Below are 21,786 nucleotides of genomic sequence, written 5' to 3'. Positions count from 1 at the left end.
TAACATCATCAGGACATGGGGCTGCTCTAAATCTTTCTGCTGTGTTCCTGGTAGTACTTTCTCTACTAAGCTTTCATCTTCTAAAATTATTTGTGAACTTGATGCAACCTCAAACATGGTTAGCTTGAGTGTGTCTTTTCTAAGTGAAGTCTTGCTTGGAGTATTCTAGGGAGGAGAACTCCACAGGAGCAGGGTGGTTTGGCTTAAGCACTGCACAGATGCTTTGCAAGTGCTGAAACTTGAAAAACGATTGACTCTTTTTTTGTTTCTTCTTTTTTTCAGTTCCTTGTGGGGAGCCTGGAAGAACCTTCAGTAGAGCTGCTAACACTGATGAGAGATCTTTTATGCCAAGGTAAGAGTTTTTTAGTGTTCTCATCATATTTTAAATGCAATTTCTGTGAACATTGGGGTGGGTAGTTGATAAGTGAAGTTCTTACTCACTCTCTCAGTGCTGTGTTTGCTTATTTTGGTTCATGCTTCTCGCTCCTCACCACCCAAATTATAAACTTCTTGAGCTGCTGAAACTTTTGTAACAGAAGCAGCTGGATTTTACATCAGGTTTCTGTCCTGAAGGGCCTCAGCCCTTGTCCCCACCACCTCCCCCAGCCTCTGCCCAGCTGCTGGGGAAATACCCTGGGGGTTCTGCAGAGCCCTTCATTTTTCTGTCAGGAAGGAGCTGAGGCTGTGGGTGGATGAGTGCCCCTTTCTGCCTCTTCCTGGGCAGTGCTGGTGCCAGAGATGTTCCCGTTACAGAATTCACACACAGGTGGATTCCCATGTGTCAGTGTAGCAGCAGTTTTCCTGTGATTACAGATGGAACAACACTGATTTATTGCCCTGTGGGTGTTTCAGGTGCTTTGGGCAGTGCTGGAATGCCCAGGAGCTGCAGCTCAGGGCAGTGCTGGGCTCAGACTCGAGCTCAGTGCCCTGTGCCTGCCCTGCTGAGGGAGCCAGGAGCAGGGACACACACTCAGCTTTTGCTTGAGTTCTGCACCACAGCATTCAGAGCTAATGGGACCAGTTTCACAACATTTCCAGTGAATTTTTCTTGTGCCCTTTAGCGACCATGCTCCTCTCTTGACTCTGAAGGAACACTTAACAGCCATAATTTAATTCCATTTGGAAATGGAGCCGTTGCTTCGCAGCATGTGACTGCTGCAGAGAGCTCTGGATGGAAATGAATGCTGCTGTGTCTGACTGTATTTAGGTGGGCTTCAGCAGTTGCCAAATGAAAAGTTGGCTGGGATGCAGCATAGTAATTTCTTGAGCACTCTATTCATGTTGTATAAACAGATAACATTAACATACTTGTGAAAGAGCTACAAGATAATTAAGGCATGTGGGGTTTACAGAAATAAGGCTCGTGCCTTTCAGGATCTGGTTTCCTGTTGCACCTGAAAAAAAAATCAGCAAATACTGTAGAGAAGGAATGAGAAGTTGGTCTTGTACTGCTCCCAGCTTAAACTTTCCCACAAGTATTTTCTACTATAAATAAGAGGTGAAATAGTTCACAGCTAAATTTAACCCTTAGCTTGATTGCTTTCTGGGCTTTCTTCAGTGGAACTGACTGTGGGACTGTAGGAAAATTAAGACAAACTGGATCAATAAGTTGCATTTATGCTTTATAAAAAATGCATCAGCTTTCAATTTCTAGTGATTATCAAGGGGAAAGTAATTTTAAATTGGAATTCCCCTCTCCTTCCCATTCAAAATCATGATTTTTGAAAGAAAGGAAGTGAATGTTACTTCTCAGGGAAACGGTGAAGCAGAAGAGCTTACAGTTCCCAGAATTCAGCCAGAACTGTTGTCAATGTCCTAGAGTGCACAGACATTGCCTGCTCTGCTTTTAGGCAGCTTCTGGAAAACCCCTTTCAGTTTGACTCGGTTTCACAATTTGCAGTTAGGCAACTGCAGCTCACGTGGGCTTCAAGAGTGGAAGAAAAACCTCCTTCAGGTGCTTAAAATGATGGGCTGCACTGGTTGCTTGAGCCTTGCTCGCTCTCCAGGGCTTGGCTGAGGGAAGGGCAGCCTGGCTGTGTGACTGCAGAGAGCCTCACACGGGCAAGTCCTTTATTTCTGTTAGTCTGGCTTAAAAACGAGTTTAAAGTTGTGCTAAGCCTAACACAGAAATTGGTGTATTTCTCTCCAGCTGCACCTGGGATTTTCAGGTTTTGTTTAGGCCCATACTTGGGTGACAGGCAGCCCATGAAGCTGAGGATGGGATGTCTGGGGAGGCTCCCAGCTCCTGCTGAGCAGCAGGTCCCAGTTCAGCTGGCACTGGTGGGGGAGCAGCAGCACATTGGGTTCCTCTTGACTCTGTTTCACATCTTCCTCTTGGGAGTCGAAATGACAGAGGAGAACCTGTCCCAATTTAATGATGACATGAACTCGAGACACAGATTGTCAGGGAGTTGTGCACATTGCAAAGCTAAAAATACAATAAATAAAAATACCGCTGTTCTTCACGGGCTTGTTCACAGCTGACAAGGCAATCCATTTCTCTATCAAACTCCTTGGAAAGCGTTTTTATTTTCAAAGGCTGTGGCCAGTGAGGCCATAAATCTGTGGCAGCCTGGTTTGGAGTGCTCAGAGGAGGGGAGGCTGCCCAGCTCCCAGCCCTGCGTGTGCAGCCTTACTTGGGAAGGAAGCGCCGAGCCTGCGGAAGGGGGACTCGTGCTGAGCTCATTGTTTGGGACAGCCCAGCCTGGCTGCTAATGTAAACACCCTGGGAAGTGTTTATCACCAGCTTTGTCATTTGCCTTATTTGTCAGGGAATCTCGAGGAGAACGAGAAGTTTTCTGGTGCTGCGTAGTGGCTTGAGGGAGTTGTGAGATTTCCATAAAAAGGCAGAGTCTGTGCTGGGCGAGCAGAGCTCTGCCTTGGCAGCCGTGTGCTGGGCCTGACCTTTTCCAGAGAGAAAGCACTGACCTAAATCCCTCCCTGCTGGGGGTGGAGGGGAGAAGGAAACCTCTTGACTTGCTGCTTTCTGATCTAATTTTCTTGTCCCATGCTCTGGTTTGTGCCATGGAATGCAGAGGAAGCGGAGGACAGGCAGTGACAGCTCATGGTGCCCAGCACAGCTGGGACAGGCTCTGTGCTTGTCCCTGTGTGTGTCCCTCCTCTTCCTCTCTGAGCACTGCCAGGACCCAGCTCTGGCCATTTCCTGCAACCTGGGGCTGTTGGAGTGGCCTTGTCACCCTGGTGCTCAGGAAAAATGAAACCCAGAGCTGTCGATAAAGGTGTTCTCATTCTCGGGAGGATTGGGTGAAGGGGGAGTGCTGCTGCTCCAGGAGAGTCCCAGCTCTGTTTTCACTGCTGATGTCAGGACAGAGTTCCAGCTCTGTGTTTTACCTGCTGATTTCAGGAGACTCCCAGCTCTGTGTTTTCACTGCTGATTTCAGGACACAGTCCCAGCTCTGTGTTTTCCCTGCTGATTTCAGGAGAGTCTCATCTCTGTTTTCACTGCTGATTTCAGGAGAGTCCCAGCTCTGTGTTTTCCCTGCTGATTTCAGGACACAGTCCCAGCTCTGTGTTTTCACTGCTGATTCCAGGACACAGTCCCAGCTCTGTGATTTAACTCTGCCTTTTCTCGTGCCCTGCAGGTCGTTGCTCTCTGGACAGACCACACCATGCGTGAGTACAAGCTGGTGGTCCTTGGTTCAGGAGGTGTGGGCAAGTCTGCTCTGGTGAGTTTGGGGAAGCAGCCCTGACCATGCCCAACCTGCCTCCCTCACTGCAGATTGGGTTACTGATGCTTTGGGGAATTTGTGTGGCTTCTAACACGTGCCAGGACTTCCATGTAGCCACTGTGACACTGTGGAGGGGTGTCATGGTTTAGGAGAGGTGATTAATTGCTGGTAATTAGTGTGTCATGTCTGCTTCCTGCATGGCTGTCGTGTTGTACGTGCCTGAATTTCTGTGTGAGTATTAAACCCCAGCCAGCATGGCACAGCAAGAGAAGCCTGGCTGGAATCAATCACAGAATTGGGGGTTCAGCCTTGCACACCTCCAGGGCTGAGTGTTTCCATCCCCAGTGAGCACCTGGGCTCAGAACTCCCTGGGAATCCACCTACAGCCTGTGCAGAGAGGGAGGAGCAGGCTGGTGACACTTTGCTCTCCTTAAGTGCCTGTCTTGTTCCTCAGGAGAGGTTTACACAGCAGGGTTGATAGCAGAGCACTGTGAGAGAGACTTGTGTCACCCATTTATCACTCACCAGTCAAGCAGCTCTCTCCAGCAGAGAGGCAGAGAACTGGTCAAGTGTGAAGTTATCAACAGCAAGGAGCTGCAGTGCTCCTTGTCACAGACATGATAATGGCTGAGCAGCCTTTCCTGTCCTGCCTCCGTGTTTGTTCTGCTGCTGCAGCCAGCTGATAATCCTGCTAATCACCTGCAGAATCCCACTGAGCAGGAGGAGAGGTTGTTCAGCTGTACATCAAATTTGATGCATTCTTTCAGCAATCCCATCCTGATCACTACAAGATGTTTACAAGGTGTCATTTTTTTACCAGCTCTGTTCTTCCACAGCAATTTAAGCAATCTGTATTTGCTTTTTCCACCAGCACTTCCCTGATTATCTTAATTTTCATATGTAACACTGAGAGACTCACTAGGTGGAATGGGACACTTAGTTGTATGCTGTAAATAAAAATTACTCAGCATCTGAGTTACTTGAATTTCCTTCTTTGTGATGTGAAGTCTGAGTCAGCACCATCGCTGACCTTTTTAACAGCTGAAATGCAAATATTCAAATAGTCTGGTAAACAAAAGTTGAATTCTTTCTGACAGGCTGGGTGCTAAATCAGCATATTTGTGATTCATATGCAGCATGGATCCATTATGTTCATAGGAGCACACAGTGAGTGCCAATTAGCAGCTGGGGTGGATCATATTTAGCTTTCAAAGAGTCTGTGCACTTACAAGCATTAGCAAGAAGAGATTACAAGGTGGGATTTGGAATAATATGGGGGTCACTTTAAATTTCATTCTACCAACTGTATAAAGTGACCTGTGCAACAAAGAGCCTGGTGTTCGTGTGCAGCTCTGTTTGCCCTGCTGCAGATGACAATGTGGGGTTGTTCCCCTGCAGATCCTCCTCCTTGTTTTAACTCTTCTGTGCCAGCCCAGAGCTGCTGCTGCTGCTAACAGTGGTGGAGCAGCACAAAACCTCCACAGTTACAAAGCCACAGTTGTTTAGCAACTTCTGTTTCCTGTGCAGCAGTTCTATCCCATTCTGAGGCTGAAACTCTTCTGGAGTGGCAGTGGGTGACACAAATCACAAGGGTGCCCAGTGGTGCAAAGTCTTACAGAGCACTGGAAAATAAAGTTGGGCTGCACAACCCAACAGAGAGAAACCTCTAAAAGTCTTGGAAGTACACATAACCCCAAACCACCCCCAGATCTGCAGCTTCTCCCTTTCCTTGTTTTTCACCTGTAATAAATGAGAATGAAGTCCAGCAGAGCTGGAGAGTGATGCCTGTCAGGTTTGTCAGATCCCCCAGCCAGGCTGAGTCCCCCAAACAGGGGCCAGATGTGGCAGTGCTCATGTGTGAGTTGGGCACAGAGCTTCTCTGGGCCTCTGTGGGAGCAGCTGTGCTCACCTGACCGTGCTGAAATCCAGAAATGATCCCAGAGCACAGCCTGGAGCCTCCAGTTCTGGCTGCTGGGCTATTGCTGATCTAACACTTGGGCTCTATCTGGGGCTGCTCCTGAGATCTGGTGCTCAGGCACACTGGGACTGCTTTGAGTGTGACAAGAAAATACTGGAGAAGTAGAGACATTGTTAATCAGAGTGTAAAATGCAATTATTTGGTGATATAAAACCGTTTTGAAATGGGGTAGTTGTGGCTCCTCAGACTTTCCTCACAAACTTGCAGAATTTGTGTGTAAAACTTGTGAAAGGTTCAGTTGGAAAAAGATACTTGGTGTGATTGTTGATTTTCAAGAGAGCTCTCAATGAGCACCACCTTGTTTTACAAGCATCACCCAAATCTTCAGACACTGCTGAGCTGTTTCACTGCAGGTTATTGTGGGTGAAAAGGGACAAGGAGCTCTCCCTTGGGCACAGAGCTGGGTGTCAGGAGGGTCCCAGCTGGTGGGAAGGGCTGAGATTTGCTGTGGGTGTGTGAGGGAGCCTCCCTGTGTCCCTGTCCCTGTCCCTGTCCCTGTCCCATCCCTGTCCCCTGTCCCTGTCCCCATCCTGTCCCTGTCCCCTGTCCCTGTCCCATCCCTGTCCCATCCCTGTCCCTGTCCCTGTCCCTGTCCCTGTCCCATCCCTGTCCCCATCCTGTCCCTGTCCCTGTCCCATCCCTGTCCCTGTCCCATCCCTGTCCCTGTCCCATCCCTGTCCCCATCCTGTCCCTGTCCCATCCCTGTCCCTGTTCCTGTCCCATCCCTGTCCCCATCCTGTCCCTGTCCCTGTGCAGGGCCAGGGCTCCTCTCCAGAGCTCTGTGCTCAGGGGCTGCTGAGAGCTGCAGGCTCTCCAGGCTCCCTCCTGCCCTGCAGTGCCCAGGCTCTGCAGCTCTGGGCTGCTTTGCTCTGAAATTTGCATTTTCCACGGTGCACAGGTTGCCAGTGCTGCTGCTCAAATCTCAAGGCTTCCATATTTGGGGATTTTTATCCTTCTAAAGTCACAGGCAGTGAAGTAAAGGCATTTTTGAGGGTATCTTTTCTGAGACAAGCAAGCAAACAGTTGATGTGCAAAAAGAGTTTTGAAAACATGCTTCAATAAGGTGATTTTAACAGAAAAAAACCCAAAATTTATTTTCAAAATTGAAATGTTATGTCTTTTTCTCTGGTCCTCACTATTGACTGTTAACAGCAGAGCAATTTTACTGTTGTTGCCTTTTCCTGAAGTGTTTCTTGGGGAATGTTTCTGGTTGTGTTCAGCTCACTGAGGTTTTTTCTCCTTTCCTTCCTCCCCAGACTGTACAGTTCGTTCAGGGAATTTTTGTTGAAAAATATGACCCAACAATAGAAGATTCATACAGAAAGGTAAAACAGCATTGTTTTTGTCTCGAGGTGTCCCAGGGAATGTGCAGTTCTGGCTGTTTGGGTGCAGGGCTGGATGGAGCAGAGTCCCTGCAGGATCCTGGGCTGTTACATAATCCCAGGCACAGAGCTGCTTTATCCCTGGCTGCATGTCAAGTGACCCATTGTTTCACAGATTAGCAGAAATGTCACCAGCATTAAAGACACCAAAACACACGCTAAAAACTTGTGACATTTGTGCCTGTGATAATTAAATTAAATTGTGGCATGAGTTCTGCTGTTAAATTTATTTGACTTTCCTGGAATTACCCTCGTTAGATCCAAGGCATTTCTCAGTGAGTGGAAGATTTGCAAAGTCTCACTGTGAAGATCCTGAAATGTTTTGCATTTTCTTCTCTTCCTTTTTCCCTTCTCCCCCAGCACCAAAGAAAAAATTAAAATTTTAAGGTGCTTTGATTTGTAAGAGTGGATTAAATTGAGATATTTCCAATCTCACTTAAGTTGAGATGTTTACAGTGAGCTGCTCATTTAAGCCTTGCTAATGAAGGGAGTCCTGGAGCACGTGAGCTGACCCAAATGCCTGGCTTGGGCCACGATTAATCCTGCAGCAGCAGTGCTCCCAGCCCTGGGCAGTGCCTGCTCTGCTCACAGCCCTGGGTGGCAGGAGCACAGGCTGAGCTGGGGCTCTCCTGTCCCCCTGCAGACATGAATTGAGTCTGAGCTCTTTGTTCCCTTTTTCCCCAGCAAGTGGAAGTGGACTGTCAGCAGTGTATGCTGGAGATCCTCGACACAGCAGGGACAGTAAGTGGCATTTCTTTATCTCATTGCTGTGCAGTTCCTTTGTTGGGAGTGCTAATCCTGCCCAGGCAAAAGCAACAAAGCAGCTGCAGTGGTTCCAATGGAGGGATTTGTTCAATAGCCCAAACCCTTGTGGTGAGTGCCAGTGGCCTGGTGAGCTCTGTCCCAGTGCTGGGGCACAGAGGTTGGTGCCTCCTGTGCCACCCCCACATCAGCATTCTGCTCTGGGAGCATTTTAAACAGGAACTGTGCAAGGACACAGGCTGCAGCCATGCCAGGCACAGGGGCTGCTCCCACAGCTCCCATCAGCAAACAAACCTCCCTGCAGCCCTGGCACCTCCCTGGCACTGCCCCTGCCAGGGGAGGCTCTGCCTGTCCCTCAGGCTGTGCCAGTGTCACCTGCAGCTGGCACTGCCCTGTCCCCCAGCACAACCCTCTGGGGCTGGCAGGGCAGCCCAGGCAGCTGCTGCTCCCTGGAAATTGTTTTTATTTGGGAGTTCTCCCCAGCAGGAGCAGAAATTGCTGCTGTGTGGGTCTGGTGAAAGTCCTGTCCCTGCTGGGACAGCTCTGAGCTGGCCTTGCCCAGCCTGCCCTGGCATTTCAGTGTCTGCAGAGATGGTTTTATTGCTGCTCTTCATCTTTTCCCCTTTTTTCCAAGAAGCCCTTTATAAGGGGGAAAAAAACCAACAAAAGGAAAGAGAGTGTTAATGCTATTATTCAATTTCCATGCTTCAGTGGGTTTGTGGGAGGGGTGAATATGGAAATCCATGCTGTGGGCACTGTGTTCTTGTCTCCAGTACAGTAAGAGTATTCCTTTGGAGCTGTTCATTAGCTGCATTCACCAGCTAATTCCTTTCCAAACTGTTGGCTTGCAGGAGCAGTTCACAGCCATGAGGGATCTGTACATGAAGAATGGGCAGGGGTTTGCACTAGTATATTCTATAACTGCACAGTCCACGTTCAACGACCTCCAGGACCTGCGGGAACAGATTCTACGGGTGAAGGACACTGAAGATGTGAGTGAACATGCTTGCTGTTATTTCTGCAGATGGTGAAGGAGTTTGCTCTCACATGCCTGTGTGTTTACAGGCAAAGCTTCTTTCAGGGAATATCCTTGGGTAGTGTTGAGCAAGTTTCAGAGCCTTGCAGTTTTCAGTGTTGCTGTTTGAGGCACAGCACCTGCTGTGGGCATCACAGAACCAGATTTCCCCATGACCTGGAAGCCACAGTCTTTTAATATGGTGGGAGTTGATTGAAAACAACATTACTTAACTTTTTCTCCTTTAAACTCCTTCCCAGGATTTGCACTTTCTCTGTGCTTTAGCTGTGCTCCATTTCCCTCCAAGTTAAGCAGGAGCAGCAGTAAGGATGTTCTTGGTGGCTCTGCAGGTGTCCTGCCCTGCAGACTGACAGGGGTTATTCCAGATGTGAGGGGGAAGTGGAACTTCAGAGCTTTTCCCAGGGCTCAGCCTGGAATTCTCTGCAGCCCTGGAGCAGCTCTTGGTCCCTCAGCAAAATCTGTCACCAAGGAGGTCACACAGTTAATGAATGAAACCATGAAGGACCTGATGGAGTCTTGGGTTGTTGTTTTGGTTGTTTAAAACCCTTTTTGAAATGAGGAGAGAGGAGCTGTGGGGAGTTTGGTGTTTGACAGAAGATGGGACAGGCTGCAGTGGCCCTGGGCCCCTCCTTGCTTTAACAGGCTGAGTTATGCAAAAGTGCTTTTCCTTGAGGCAGGGATTAGTGGGGTAAATCCCTGCTGGCAGATCTGTGCTGGGAGCATTTGTGCCCTAAGCTGGGCAGGTTCATCCCTCAGCACACTCTGCTGCTTTCCTGGGGACTCCAGGATGGGGCTGCATTTTAACATGCATTTATTTATTTATTTGCTTTGTGTGGTTCTTGTTGAATCCAAGCTTGGGAACCTTTTGAAGGTCTGAGCCACGTTTTGCTGTTAGGAAATTTCTCCTTTCTGTCTTCACATCTCAATATGTCTAAAATCCCAGTACATAAATCATTGCATTCTGTCTGTCTGGAGGAGTTTAAATTCCAATCTTCTACACCTAAATTATCAGAGCTAGTTGCTCACCAAACTCCACTTGAAATAACCTTACTCAGTTTCATGTCTTTCAAACGTGTACTGCTTACTCATCTCAGCATCCCTTTTTGCCCCATTGTTTCACATCTTCATGCACTTCAGTTTTCTGCTGAACATGTTCAAAACACATTTTCATGTTTCACTATGAGAAACATGTCTAGAAAACTCTGAAGAACAGGATATACACAACTCTGTCTAAGCTGGTAGAGCTGTAAATGTCCTGTAGATCTGATTTCAAATGAGCTTTTTTTGCATTTGCTTCATCTGTACTGTGACATCAGGTTCCTGATATAATAAGGAAAATTTATGTCTCAAAAATAAAAATATGATAATTTTCTAAGGGTTATGACTGAAAGTTTTACAGACAAAAATTAATCTTGAGTGTAGTTGTGTCAGGAAGAGACCACAAATACTCCCACTGAAGTGGATTAAAACCACACAGCATGTTGTGAATTCCCAAGTGAAGCAGGCAGTGATTTCTTTTCCAGCTGGAAAGGACTCGATTTCTGCTGAAAGAATGAAATGTTTGAGGAAATGCAGCGGGTGCACACCCTTATCAGCAGCTCTGTAGGAACTTTTTCTGCTTTTCAGTGTGAGGGAAACAGGAAATGGTGCTGGGCTGTGGCACTGTGCTGCTCTGGGGGTGACAGGACCCAGGGCCAGGTGTGCCCAGCCTCACCTGGGGCAGCCCTGGGGCCACTCCTGGGTGTACTGGTACTGCATTTTCCATGTGCTGCATTTTCCATGTGCTGCATTTTCCATGTACTACATTTTCCACGTACTGCATTTTCCATGTATTGCATTTTCCACACTGCATTTTCCGTGTATTGCATTTTCCACACTGCATTTTCCACAGTGCATTTTCCATGTGCTGCATTTTCCACACTGCATTTTCTGTGTATTGCATTTTCCACGCTGCATTTTCCACACTGCATTTCCCACACTGCATTTTCCATGTATTGCATTTTCCTTGCTGCATTTTCCTTGCTGCATTTTCCACACTGCATTTTCCATCTACTGCATTTCCACACTGCATTTTCCTTGCTGCATTTTCCTTGCTGCATTTTCCACACTGCATTTTCCATGTATTGCATTTTCCACACTGCATTTTCCATGTACTGCATTTTCCATGTACTGCATTTTCCATGTGCTGCGTTTCCACACTGCATTTTCCATGTACTGCATTTTCCATGTGCTGCATTTCCCACACTGCATTTCCCACACTGCATTTTCCACACTGCATTTCCACAGTGCATTTTCCATGTGCTGCATTTCCACAGTGCATTTCCCCCTCCTCATTTGAGAGCCACAGCAGCACAGAGCTCTCTGCACATGAACCTGCTGATGGATGTCCCCTGGCTGCTCCTCTGCAGGTTCCCATGATTCTGGTTGGCAATAAATGTGACCTGGAGGAAGAACGAGTGGTGGGCAAAGAGCAGGGGCAGAACTTAGCACGACAGTGGTGTAACTGTGCCTTTCTAGAATCGTCTGCAAAGTCCAAAATCAACGTAAATGAGGTGAGTGCCACCTGCTGTGTGCCTGCCCAGCATGAACTGACATCAAACAGAGTGTGTGTGTGGCCTGGGGACACTCAGCATCACCCTGGGGTCTCAGCCTAGGAAAGGGTATTGAGGTACTTTCTGTGTGTTTAGGTATTTAGGGTATAAAGGGTATTTAGATACTGTTTCTGGTTTTAGGGTATAAAGTGTATAAAGGGTATTGAGGTACTTTCTGTGTGTTTAGGTATTTAGGATATAAAGGCTATAAAAGGGGTATTTAGATACTGTCTGTGTTTTTAGGGTATAAAGTGTATAAAGGATATTTAGATACTCTCTGTGTTTTTAGGATATAAAGTGTATAAAGGGTATTTAGATACTCTCTGTGTATTTAGGGTATAAAGTGTATAAAGGGTATTGAGGTACTTTCTGTGTGTTTAGGTATTTAGGATATAAAGGCTATAAAAGGGGTATTTAGATACTGTCTGTTTTTAGGGTATAAAGTGTATAAAGGATATTTAGATACTCTCTGTGTTTTTAGGATATAAAGTGTATAAAGGGTATTTAGATACTCTCTGTGTATTTAGGGTATAAAGTGTATAAAGGGTATTTAGATACTCTCTGTGTATTTAGGATATAAAGTGTATAAAGGGTATTCAGGTACTTTCTGTATGTTTAGGTATTTAGGATCTAAAGTGTATAAAGGGTATTCAGGTACTTTCTGTGTATTTAGGATATAAAGTGTATAAAGGGCATTTTGGTACTTTCTGTGTGTTTAGGTGTTTAGGATATAAAGGATATAAAGGGTATTTAGATACTGTCTGTGTATTTAGGATATAAAGTGTATAAAGGGCATTATGGTACTTTGTGTGTGTTTAGGTATTTAGGATATAAAGTGTATAAAGGGTGTCCAGGTACTTTCTGTCTGCCTGGAGGAGATTTTCTCCCTTTTCTCTGCCAAGGCAGGTGGGTGTTCCTGTGGCCTCTCTCAGGGACTGTGAGTGGCAGAGGGTCCTGGCTGGGTGACTCTCAGCTTGGCTCAGCTTTATCTGGGAGGAATTTTTTGCCAAGATAACTGCTGCCATTCCAAACATGGGTGATGCCCCTTGTACCCCTTGTCCTGTGTGTGCTGGCTGCTGGTTTTGAAGCATTTCTGGCTGCAGATGCCTCACCACAGCCCTCTGTGAGCCCCCAGCTGGCTGAAACCATGTCTAAAGCCAGATCTGAGCAGATCCCCGAGTTTAACTGAGCCCCTTTGCCCTGGGCTGCCTCCTCTGCTGTGCTGGGGAGCTCTGCTCCACATCAGGGCTTTGTTCTGTGCTGGCACTTATCTGCCTGTGCCAGAGGCCAAGTTTGCAGGCACAAAGGCTGAGGTGACCCGTGCAGCAGGGCTGGGCTGGTGCCAGCAGATAAGTGGGACCGTTCAGGGACCGTTCAGGGACCGTTCAGGGGTGTGTGATCAGCAGGAGCAGCAGGATCCTGGCAGCAGCAGGACGGGCAGCCCGGGGCTGTGCACAGGGAAGGAAGGGAGCTGCAGTGCTCAGGGAAGGAAGGGAGCTGCAGTGCACAGGGAAGGGAGCTGCAGTGCTCAGGGAAGGGAGGGAGCTGCAGTGCACAGGGAAGGGAGGGAGCTGCAGTGCACAGGGAAGGGAGCTGCAGTGCTCAGGGAAGGGAGGGAGCTGCAGTGCACAGGGAAGGGAGGGAGCTGCAGTGCACAGGGAAGGGAGCTGCAGTGCTCAGGGAAGGGAGCTGCAGTGCACAGGGAAGGAAGGGAGCTGCAGTGCTCAGGGAAGGGAGCTGCAGTGCTCAGGGAAGGGAGGGAGCTGCAGTGCACAGGGAAGGGAGGGAGCTGCAGTGCACAGGGAAGGGAGCTGCAGAGCACAGGGAAGGGAGCTGCAGTGCACAGGGAAGGGAGCTGCAGTGCACAGGGAAGGGAGGGAGCTGCAGTGCACAGGGAAGGGAGGGAGCTGCAGTGCACAGGGAAGGGAGCTGCAGAGCACAGGGAAGGGAGCTGCAGTGCACAGGGAAGGGAGCTGCAGAGCACAGGGAAGGGAGGGAGCTGCAGTGCACAGGGAAGGGAGGGAGCTGCAGTGCACAGGGAAGGGAGGGAGCTGCAGAGCACAGGGAAGGGAGGGAGCTGCAGTGCACAGGGAAGGGAGCTGCAGTGCATAGGGAAGGGAGCTGCAGAGCACAGGGAAGGGAGGGAGCTGCAGAGCACAGGGAAGGAAGGGAGCTGCAGTGCACAGGGAAGGGAGGGAGCTGCAGTGCACAGGGAAGGAAGGGAGCTGCAGTGCACAGGGAAGGGAGGGAGCTGCAGTGCACAGGGAAGGGAGGGAGCTGCAGAGCACAGGGAAGGGAGGGAGCTGCAGTGCACAGGGAAGGGAGCTGCAGTGCTCAGGGAAGGGAGCTGCAGTGCACAGGGAAGGAAGGGAGCTGCAGTGCACAGGGAAGGGAGCTGCAGTGCACAGGGAAGGGAGGGAGCTGCAGTGCACAGGGAAGGGAGGGAGCTGCAGTGCACAGGGAAGGGAGGGAGCTGCAGTGCACAGGGAAGGGAGGGAGCTGCAGTGCTCAGGGAAGGGAGCTGCAGTGCACAGGGAAGGGAGGGAGCTGCAGTGCACAGGGAAGGGAGGGAGCTGCAGCCCCATGAGCTGAACTCCCAGCTGCTGGGGCTGGGAGCAGCCTGGCTGCAGTGCTCAGGGTCCAGCAGAGCTGAGGCACTCTGCTGCAGCAGGATTTGTGTGTGTGTGAGCTGGACTGAGCAAGGGGCAGCTCAGGGAGCAGCAGATCCCAGGAGGGGGCACAGCCTGGGCTCTGCATTCCCAGCCTGGGCTGCAGAGGGACCCCAGCCCGTGGGAGGGGTTCAGTGGGGGCACAGCCTGGTGGGAACCCCTCACTCCTCACCTGGGATCTGCTCTCCCTGTCCCTGCCAGGTCTGCAGCCTCAGGGAGGTCACATCAGAGACAGGAATGTGCTTATGTGGGAGATGAGTTTCTGGTTTCCCTGTGATCTTTCATTTTCTGGTTTCCTGCCAGTTGATATTTCCTAGTTGTGGAAAGTACAAAAGCTGAGGAAATCAAAGAGAAGCTGTGAATGAAGCTGCTCAGTGCACTGGGAGTGTGTCCTGCTGCCTCTTTGCATTCTTTTGGGGTTCATTCTTGCTTTCTCACTACTTTTGGAGTTTCTAAGTTTGTTGAAATCTAGGTAAAGAGAGTTCAATTCCTACATGCATTTGCTGAATGTGAATCAAACCTTTCAGATAATAAAGTTTTAATCCAGGGTGGATCAAGTGTCCTTCTGGTGACCTCTGGGGTGCTCCAGCTCACACTGCCTGGTTTTAGGGATGGTGCCATTCCTGAAACCTTGTTGCAGATGCCTGTACTCACAGTCAGTACCAGCACTTAAATAATCTAATTTATGAGAAAGGAAAACCTTAAATTTCAGTTGTTACAGTGTGTTATAAACTGTTCCTTTGTCTTCTGAATTTCTTTGGAATCAACAAGAATTTGTGAGCTGTCAGCCACTCCAGGAAGGGGAAAAAATAAACAAGGACAAGGGTGGAGCCCTCTGAAGGTTGAAATATTTCTCCTCAATGCTGTGACCCAGCTCCAAGCATTTTTGCAAAGCTCATTTTGCTATAAATGGGTTGAGTCTTGCTGGGAAAACAACTCCCAGCAGCAGAGTTCACAAAAGCTGTGCAGCTGAAAGGGCCCTGCAGTGTTCCCTGGTGGAAATGCCAGAGTTCAGGGCAGCTGCTGGGAGGGACAGCCAGGGCTGCAGGGGCAGGGGATGCTCTGGGCAGGCTCTGCACACCCCCAGCCCGGGGGCACCACTCACAAGGTGATCCTTGAGGACACTGTGCCTGCCTTAAAAAAACCCTTTGTTAATCCCAGCAAGGAAATTGTTGCCATTTCACTGCTCTTCTGAAGGCCTTGGTGCTGATAAACTGAGTTTCCAGCTCCCTTATGTTCTGCACACTTTGGGTTTCTTCTTCCATAAGCAGCTGCTTGAGAAACATTTCATCAATTCGAGCAGTTTAATTGAACTTACACAACTGCAGCCACCAGGAAAGAGTTGTCAGCTCCCCAGCCTGCCTCAGTTTTGACAGCTTGTTTTATCACTTGGATTTTTCAGCTTGTGTTTTTCATTTGCAGATCTTTTATGACCTGGTCAGACAGATAAATAGAAAAACACCAGTGGAAAAGAAGAAGCCTAAAAAGAAATCATGTCTGCTGCTTTAGACTCCCATCATGCAGCAGCTCTGAGCCAGGTAAGAGGTGCCAGAATCTACCTGGGCCAGGTGAGCAGAGCAGAGCTCCTGGCAGAGCCCCCTCCCCTCTGCTGCTCTTCTGGAGTGGGACTGAGCAGGAATTTCCTTTTGACTCCTCTGGGTTCTCCCCTGGCCTGTGACACCGAGCTCTGAGCCACCAGGGCTGACTTTTCCTTCCTTTTTATCCTCTGGTAAACACTGGAGTTACTGCTGCCCCTGCTGTCCCTGTGCTGGGAGCTTTGGGGACAATTACAAATGGCTTTGGGTGGGACGTGGGTTTCAATGGCACAGAAATAAAAATCTCCCCACCAAACAAACAAACAAACAAAAACAAACAAAACCCCTAAACCAAAACAAACGTAAAAAACCCAAAACCAAACCCAACCAAAAAGGCCACGCCAAGGCTGGACACAGCTATAAATAATCTTCCTGTGTATCTTGGCAGGGAGCTCTGTGTGCTCACAGCTGTTCTCTCATGCTCCTGGGAGGAAGCAGCAGCTCTGCAGCTCCAGGTTTGGGACAGAAGTGTCCCCATCTGGGGGCAGGGAAGGGCACTGGGTGTTGGCCCAGCTCTGCCTCCTGCCTGTGTCACCCCCAGAGGGTTCCTGGGGCCCAGGAGCCTCTGCCTTGGGCTCTGTGGGACAGGCTCAGCAGCTCAGCTGCAGCCCCAGGGACAAGCTGGCAGCCTCAGGAGGCTCCCAGGGGTGAATTCCTGGGGCAGGAGCCTGTGCCAGGCCTGGAGTCCCTGCTGTCCCAGCCCTGAGGTGGCCCAGGGGTGGCTCAGGAGGAGCAGGGCAGCTCTGCAGTGCCAGAAAACAACAGGGCTGTGGGGAGCCAGTGGCTCTAGGAGAGGAAACTGGAGAGCCTGGAGTGGCTTTTCCTATTGCTCAGTGCTCCCTCCTGCTCAGCCAGGATGGAACTGGGCTTCCCCAGCCCAGGAGGAGGAGAGATCTGCCCTGTCCCTCCCTCCCAGATCCGTGTGCAGCAGCACTGGGGCACTGGAGCTGCTGCAGGAGTTCTGTGCTCAGTCCCCTGGAACACAGAATGCTGGGGTGGGTTGGCAGGGCTGCAGCTCATCTCCCTCCAGCCTCCAGCACCTCCCCAAATCCCCTCTGATCCAGTGGCACAGTGGGATCCTGGCTGACTCTGACTCATCCCAAAATGCAGAAGGTGAAATCCCCCTGCCCTGGGCTGCTGCAGGGCTGAGCCCCAGAGCCCCTGGAGCTCCTGGTATCAGGCAGTGGCAGGAGGGTGGCAGTTGTCTGGCACTGCTCTGTGACCCTGATAAAACACAACATTTGGGGAGTCACACTTTGTACATTTGGGGAGTCACACCTTGTACAACATTTGGGGAGTCTCACCTTGTACAACATTTGGGGAGTCACTCTGTACAGCATTTGGGGAATCACTCTGTACAACATTTGGGGAGTCACTCTGTACAGCATTTGGGGAGTCACTCTGTACAACATTTGGGGAGTCACTCTGTACAGCATTAGGGGAATCACTCTGTACAACATTTGGGGACTCACCTTGTACAACATTTGGAGACTCACCTTGTACAACATTTGGGGAGTCTCACCTTGTACAACATTTGGGGACTCACTGTACAACATTTGGGCAGTCACACCTTGTACAACATTTGGGGACTCATTCTGTACAGCATTAGGGGAATCACTCTGTACAACATTTGGGGAGTCACACCTTGTACAACATTTGGGGAGTTTCACCTTGTACAACATTTGGGGAGTCACTCTGTACAGCATTTGGGGAATCACTCTGTACAACATTTGGGGAGTCACACTTTGTACATTTGAGGACTCACACCTTGTACAACATTTGGGGAGTCACTCTGTTCAACATTTGGGGAATCACTCTGTACAGTATTAGGGGAATCTCACCTTGTACAGCATTAGGGGAATCACTCTGTACAACATTTGGGGAGTCACTCTGTACAGCATTTGGGGAGTCTCTCTGTACAACATTTGAGGACTCACTCTGTACAGTATTTGGGGAATCACCCTGTACAGTATTTGGGGAGTCTCACCTTGTACAGCATTTGGGGACTCATTCTGTACAACATTTGGGGAGTCACTCTGTACAGCATTTGGGGAGTCACACCCTGTACAACATTTGGGGACTCACCTTGTACAGCATCTGTACAGCATTTGGGGAATCACTCTGTACAACATTTGGGGAATCACTCTGTACAACATTTGGGGACTCACTCTGTTCAGCATTTGGGGACTCACTCTGTACAACATTTGGGGAATCACTCTGTACAGTATTTGGGGACTCACTCTGTACAACATTAGGGGAATCACCCTGTACAGTATTTGGGGAATCACCCTGTACAACATTTGGGGAGTCTCACCTTGCACCATCTCAGTTCCTGTTCCTGGAAGGAGCCGTGGGCTCTGCCCCAGGAGCTCTGTGCTCACTGCTCTCAGCAGCACAGTGAGAAATGTCCCTCCAGCACCTTCACTTGTGTTTTCTTTCACTTGCTCCAGATTGCAGGAATGAAGAACTGTTGCCTAAATGGAAAGTGCCAGCATTCCCAACTTCAGAACCTTCTGGAAATGATAACATATCGGAAGAAGCTTCTCCTGTTTTTTATATACTGCGGGAAGAATTTAGATCTTACAATGGTTTGCACACAGTCCCTGGAAAATGCAGTTGCTCTGTGTATATCTCTTGGAAATTTAAGCCAATATTCCTCCTCCTTTGCAATAGCAATTAACAGATGTGAAAATAAATATAATTGACTCTAGCATATGATTATCCCAAGGAGCATGGATGCATTTCAAATGTTAGAGATTGCTACTATAATTAAAATTCATATTGACCATTTTATCATAATTTCTCCCCATCAAGCACTAAAAATGTTCCACTGTTATATTTTATATCTATAACTATAGATATATATTATCCAAAATTTCCCTTTGAACTCACTGCAACAAATAACTTTTTTGAGTCATTGACTTCATTTTATATTTAAAAGTTATGGAATATCATTATTTTCATTCTGCCATTGTATTCTAATTAAAAATGTTTGTGCATAATGCTTTGGAAAAATGGGTCTTTTATAGGAAAAAAACTGGGATAACTGATTTCTATGGCTTTAAAAGCAAAAATATATAATATACTAAACCAACTCTAATATTGCTTCTTGTGTTTTACTGTCACAGATTAAATTACAGCTTTTATGAATGATTAAATTTTAGTACATTTTCATTTTTGTTTCTGTGTTTTTGTTCCCCTTTCCAGCCCTCTCCCCTCCTGGTGGCTCAGGGGTTTTGTTGAGGTGCCCCCAGCCCGTTCTGCTCCCCCTGTGTTTAATGTTCCCCTCCAAAGGACAGCTCTTGTGTTTTCTCCTGGCTTTTCAAGGATGGCATTGCTGCAGTTTTCTCCTCTGTGCAGTGACTGAGGTGCACAGGGTTGGTTTCATTCTGACTTGGGGGATGACCCTGGCTTTCAAACCCACATTTGGCTGGTGGTCCCTGATCAGCTGAAGGGGTTTTTATTTCACTTTGGGTTTGTTCCTTGTGTTTTTTTTAACACCAGTTGGTTTCATGCAGTTCCAAGGGGCAGGATCTGAGGTGGGTGGTGCTCTGTGAGTGCAGCCAGAGCCTGGACCCCAGCCCCTGCTCAGGGATCTGCTGGAGCCCAGCCCCTGCTCAGGGATCTGCTGGAGCCCCAGGATCTGCTCAGGGATCTGCTGGAGCCCAGGATCTGCTCAGGGATCTGCTGGAGCCCAGCCCCTGCTCAGGGATCTGCTGGAGCCCAGCCCCTGCTCAGGGATCTGCTGGAGCCCAGCCCCTGCTCAGGGATCTGCTGGAGCCCCAGGATCTGCTCAGGGATCTGCTGGAGCCCCAGGATCTGCTCAGGGATCTGCTGGAGCCCCAGGATCTGCTCAGGGATCTGCTGGAGCCCCTGGATCTGCTCAGGGATCTGCTGGAGCCCAGCCCCTGCTCAGGGATCTGCTGGAGCCCAGCCCCTGCTCAGGGATCTGCTGGAGCCCAGCCCCTGCTCAGGGATCTGCTGGAGCCCCAGGATCTGCTCAGGGATCTGCTGGAGCCCAGCCCCTGCTCAGGGATCTGCTGGAGCCCAGCCCCTGCTCAGGGATCTGCTGGAGCCCAGCCCCTGCTCAGGGATCTGCTGGAGCCCATCCCCTGCTCAGGGATCTGCTGGAGCCCAGCCCCTGCTCAGGGATCTGCTGGAGCCCCAGGATCTGCTCAGGGATCTGCTGGAGCCCAGCCCCTGCTCAGGGATCTGCTGGAGCCCCAGGATCTGCTCAGGGATCTGCTGGAGCCCAGCCCCTGCTCAGGGATCTGCTGGAGCCCAGCCCCTGCTCAGGGATCTGCTGGAGCCCAGCCCCTGCTCAGGGATCTGCTGGAGCCCCAGGATCTGCTCAGGGATCTGCTGGAGCCCCAGGATCTGCTCAGGGATCTGCTGGAGCCCCAGGATCTGCTCAGGGATCTGCTGGAGCCCAGCCCCTGCCCAGGGATCTGCTGGAGCCCCAGGATCTGCTCAGGGATCTGCTGGAGCCCAGCCCCTGCTCAGGGATCTGCTGGAGCCCCAGGATCTGCTCAGGGATCTGCTGGAGCCCAGCCCCTGCTCAGGGATCTGCTGGAGCCCCAGGATCTGCTCCTGCTGCCTTCTGAGGGGAGAACAGAAATGTTCACAGGGAGCTCAGCCTGGTCCTGCAGTTCCCCACGGGAAATGAAGTGTGGCACCCACTGCAGAGCTCATTGGCAACCAGGGGGAGCAGCTTTGTAAAGAGGTTTTCCTAAACCTCTGTTCCTGATGCAGCTGCTGAACACAGAGATCCCAGCTGTAAATGCAGCCCAGACAAGATGCAAACATCTGGATGATGTGACAACATCTGCCTGCTGCCAGGGCCGGTGCAGGGACTGGGGCTGCTCCTCTGAGGCCACCCCTGCAGCTGCTTTGTCTGGAGGAGCAGGAGCACGGTGTGTGCAGGGCGGTTCTCCATGAAATGTAAAAATATTTCAGTGATAATTTCAATGAACGGGGTGATCTCAGCGTCTCTTGTGTGAAATGGGTGCAGAGAGGGGTGCAAGTGGGGTAAGGGAGGGTGGGGATGGGGATGGGGATGAGGTGAGGATGAGGATGGGGATATGAGGGTGAAGATGAGGATGAGGATGAGGTGGGGATGGGATGAGGATGATGTGAGGATGAGGATGGGGATGAGGATGAGGTCAGGATGGGGATGAGGATGAGGATTAGGTGAGGATGAGGATGGGGATGAGGATGAGGTGAGGATGAGGATGAGAGGATGAGGATGGGGATGAGGATGAGGATTAGGTGAGGATGAGAATGAGGATGGAGATGGGGATGAGGATGAGAATGAGATGAGGATGAGGTGAGGATGAGGATATGAGGTGATGAGGATGGAGATGGGGATGGGGACATGAGGGTGAAGATGAGGATGAGAGGATGAGGATGAGGTGAGGATGGGGATGAGGATGAGGTGAGGATGGGGATGAGGATGGGGATATGAGGATATGAGGGTGAAGATGAGGATGAGGATGAGAGGATGAGGATGGGGATGGGGATGAGGATGGGGATGAGGAGGTTGAGGATGAAGATGAGGATGATGATGGAGATGGGGAAAAGGATGAGGATGAGGTGAGGATGAGGATGAGGATGAGGATGGGTATGAGGATGAGGTGAGGATGAGGATGGGGGTGAGGATGAGGTGAGGATGAGGATGGGGATAAGGATGAGGATGAGGAGGGTGGAGCGGCAGGGAGCGCTCCCTTGCCCGGTTGCCGCTAGGTGGGAGTGTGGCAGAGGCGCAGGGCTGCGCTGGCACCGCTCTGATTCCGGAGATTTTCCGGGAGATTTTCCGGGTCTCTCCCCTCCCCTCTGCCTCCCACAACGCGCTCGGTTTCTCGCTTCCCTAATTGCAATTTAATAACTGCTAGGAGTTTTAACCAATCAGTTTGACCATGTTTAAAGCACCCAGCCCTGCTCCCGAGCAGAGGAAGAGGAGCAGGAATTGCCTGCAGGTGCTGGAGGAGCCGCAGTTTGGCTGTGGCAGGGTGGTTTATCCTGCCCATCTCCGGGTGATTTACAGCTGCCAGAGAACCTCTGCACAACGAGCACTTTTGCTCCAAT

General features: G+C 49.8%; 1 protein-coding gene across 1 annotated transcript in view; it reads left to right on the top strand.

Annotated features, from left to right (window-relative positions):
• The window catches only part of RAP1A (RAP1A, member of RAS oncogene family), a 32,897-nt gene extending 14,021 nt beyond the window's left edge, over window positions 1-18,876 (top strand). The window contains exons 2-9 of the mRNA XM_033080075.1: window positions 283-352; window positions 3,603-3,686; window positions 6,924-6,992; window positions 7,734-7,790; window positions 8,663-8,803; window positions 11,256-11,399; window positions 15,530-15,645; window positions 18,153-18,876. Coding sequence (XP_032935966.1) covers window positions 3,630-3,686; window positions 6,924-6,992; window positions 7,734-7,790; window positions 8,663-8,803; window positions 11,256-11,399; window positions 15,530-15,616 — 555 coding nt within the window. The 5' untranslated portion in view covers window positions 283-352; window positions 3,603-3,629 and the 3' untranslated portion in view covers window positions 15,617-15,645; window positions 18,153-18,876. The remainder of the gene's footprint in view (window positions 1-282; window positions 353-3,602; window positions 3,687-6,923; window positions 6,993-7,733; window positions 7,791-8,662; window positions 8,804-11,255; window positions 11,400-15,529; window positions 15,646-18,152) is intronic.
• Window positions 18,877-21,786: the final 2,910 nt, after the last annotated feature.

This window comes from Catharus ustulatus, chromosome 25 (assembly GCF_009819885.2).
Source record: "Catharus ustulatus isolate bCatUst1 chromosome 25, bCatUst1.pri.v2, whole genome shotgun sequence".
Taxonomy (NCBI): domain Eukaryota; kingdom Metazoa; phylum Chordata; class Aves; order Passeriformes; family Turdidae; genus Catharus; species Catharus ustulatus.
This window is presented reverse-complemented; position numbering and strand designations above follow the sequence as displayed.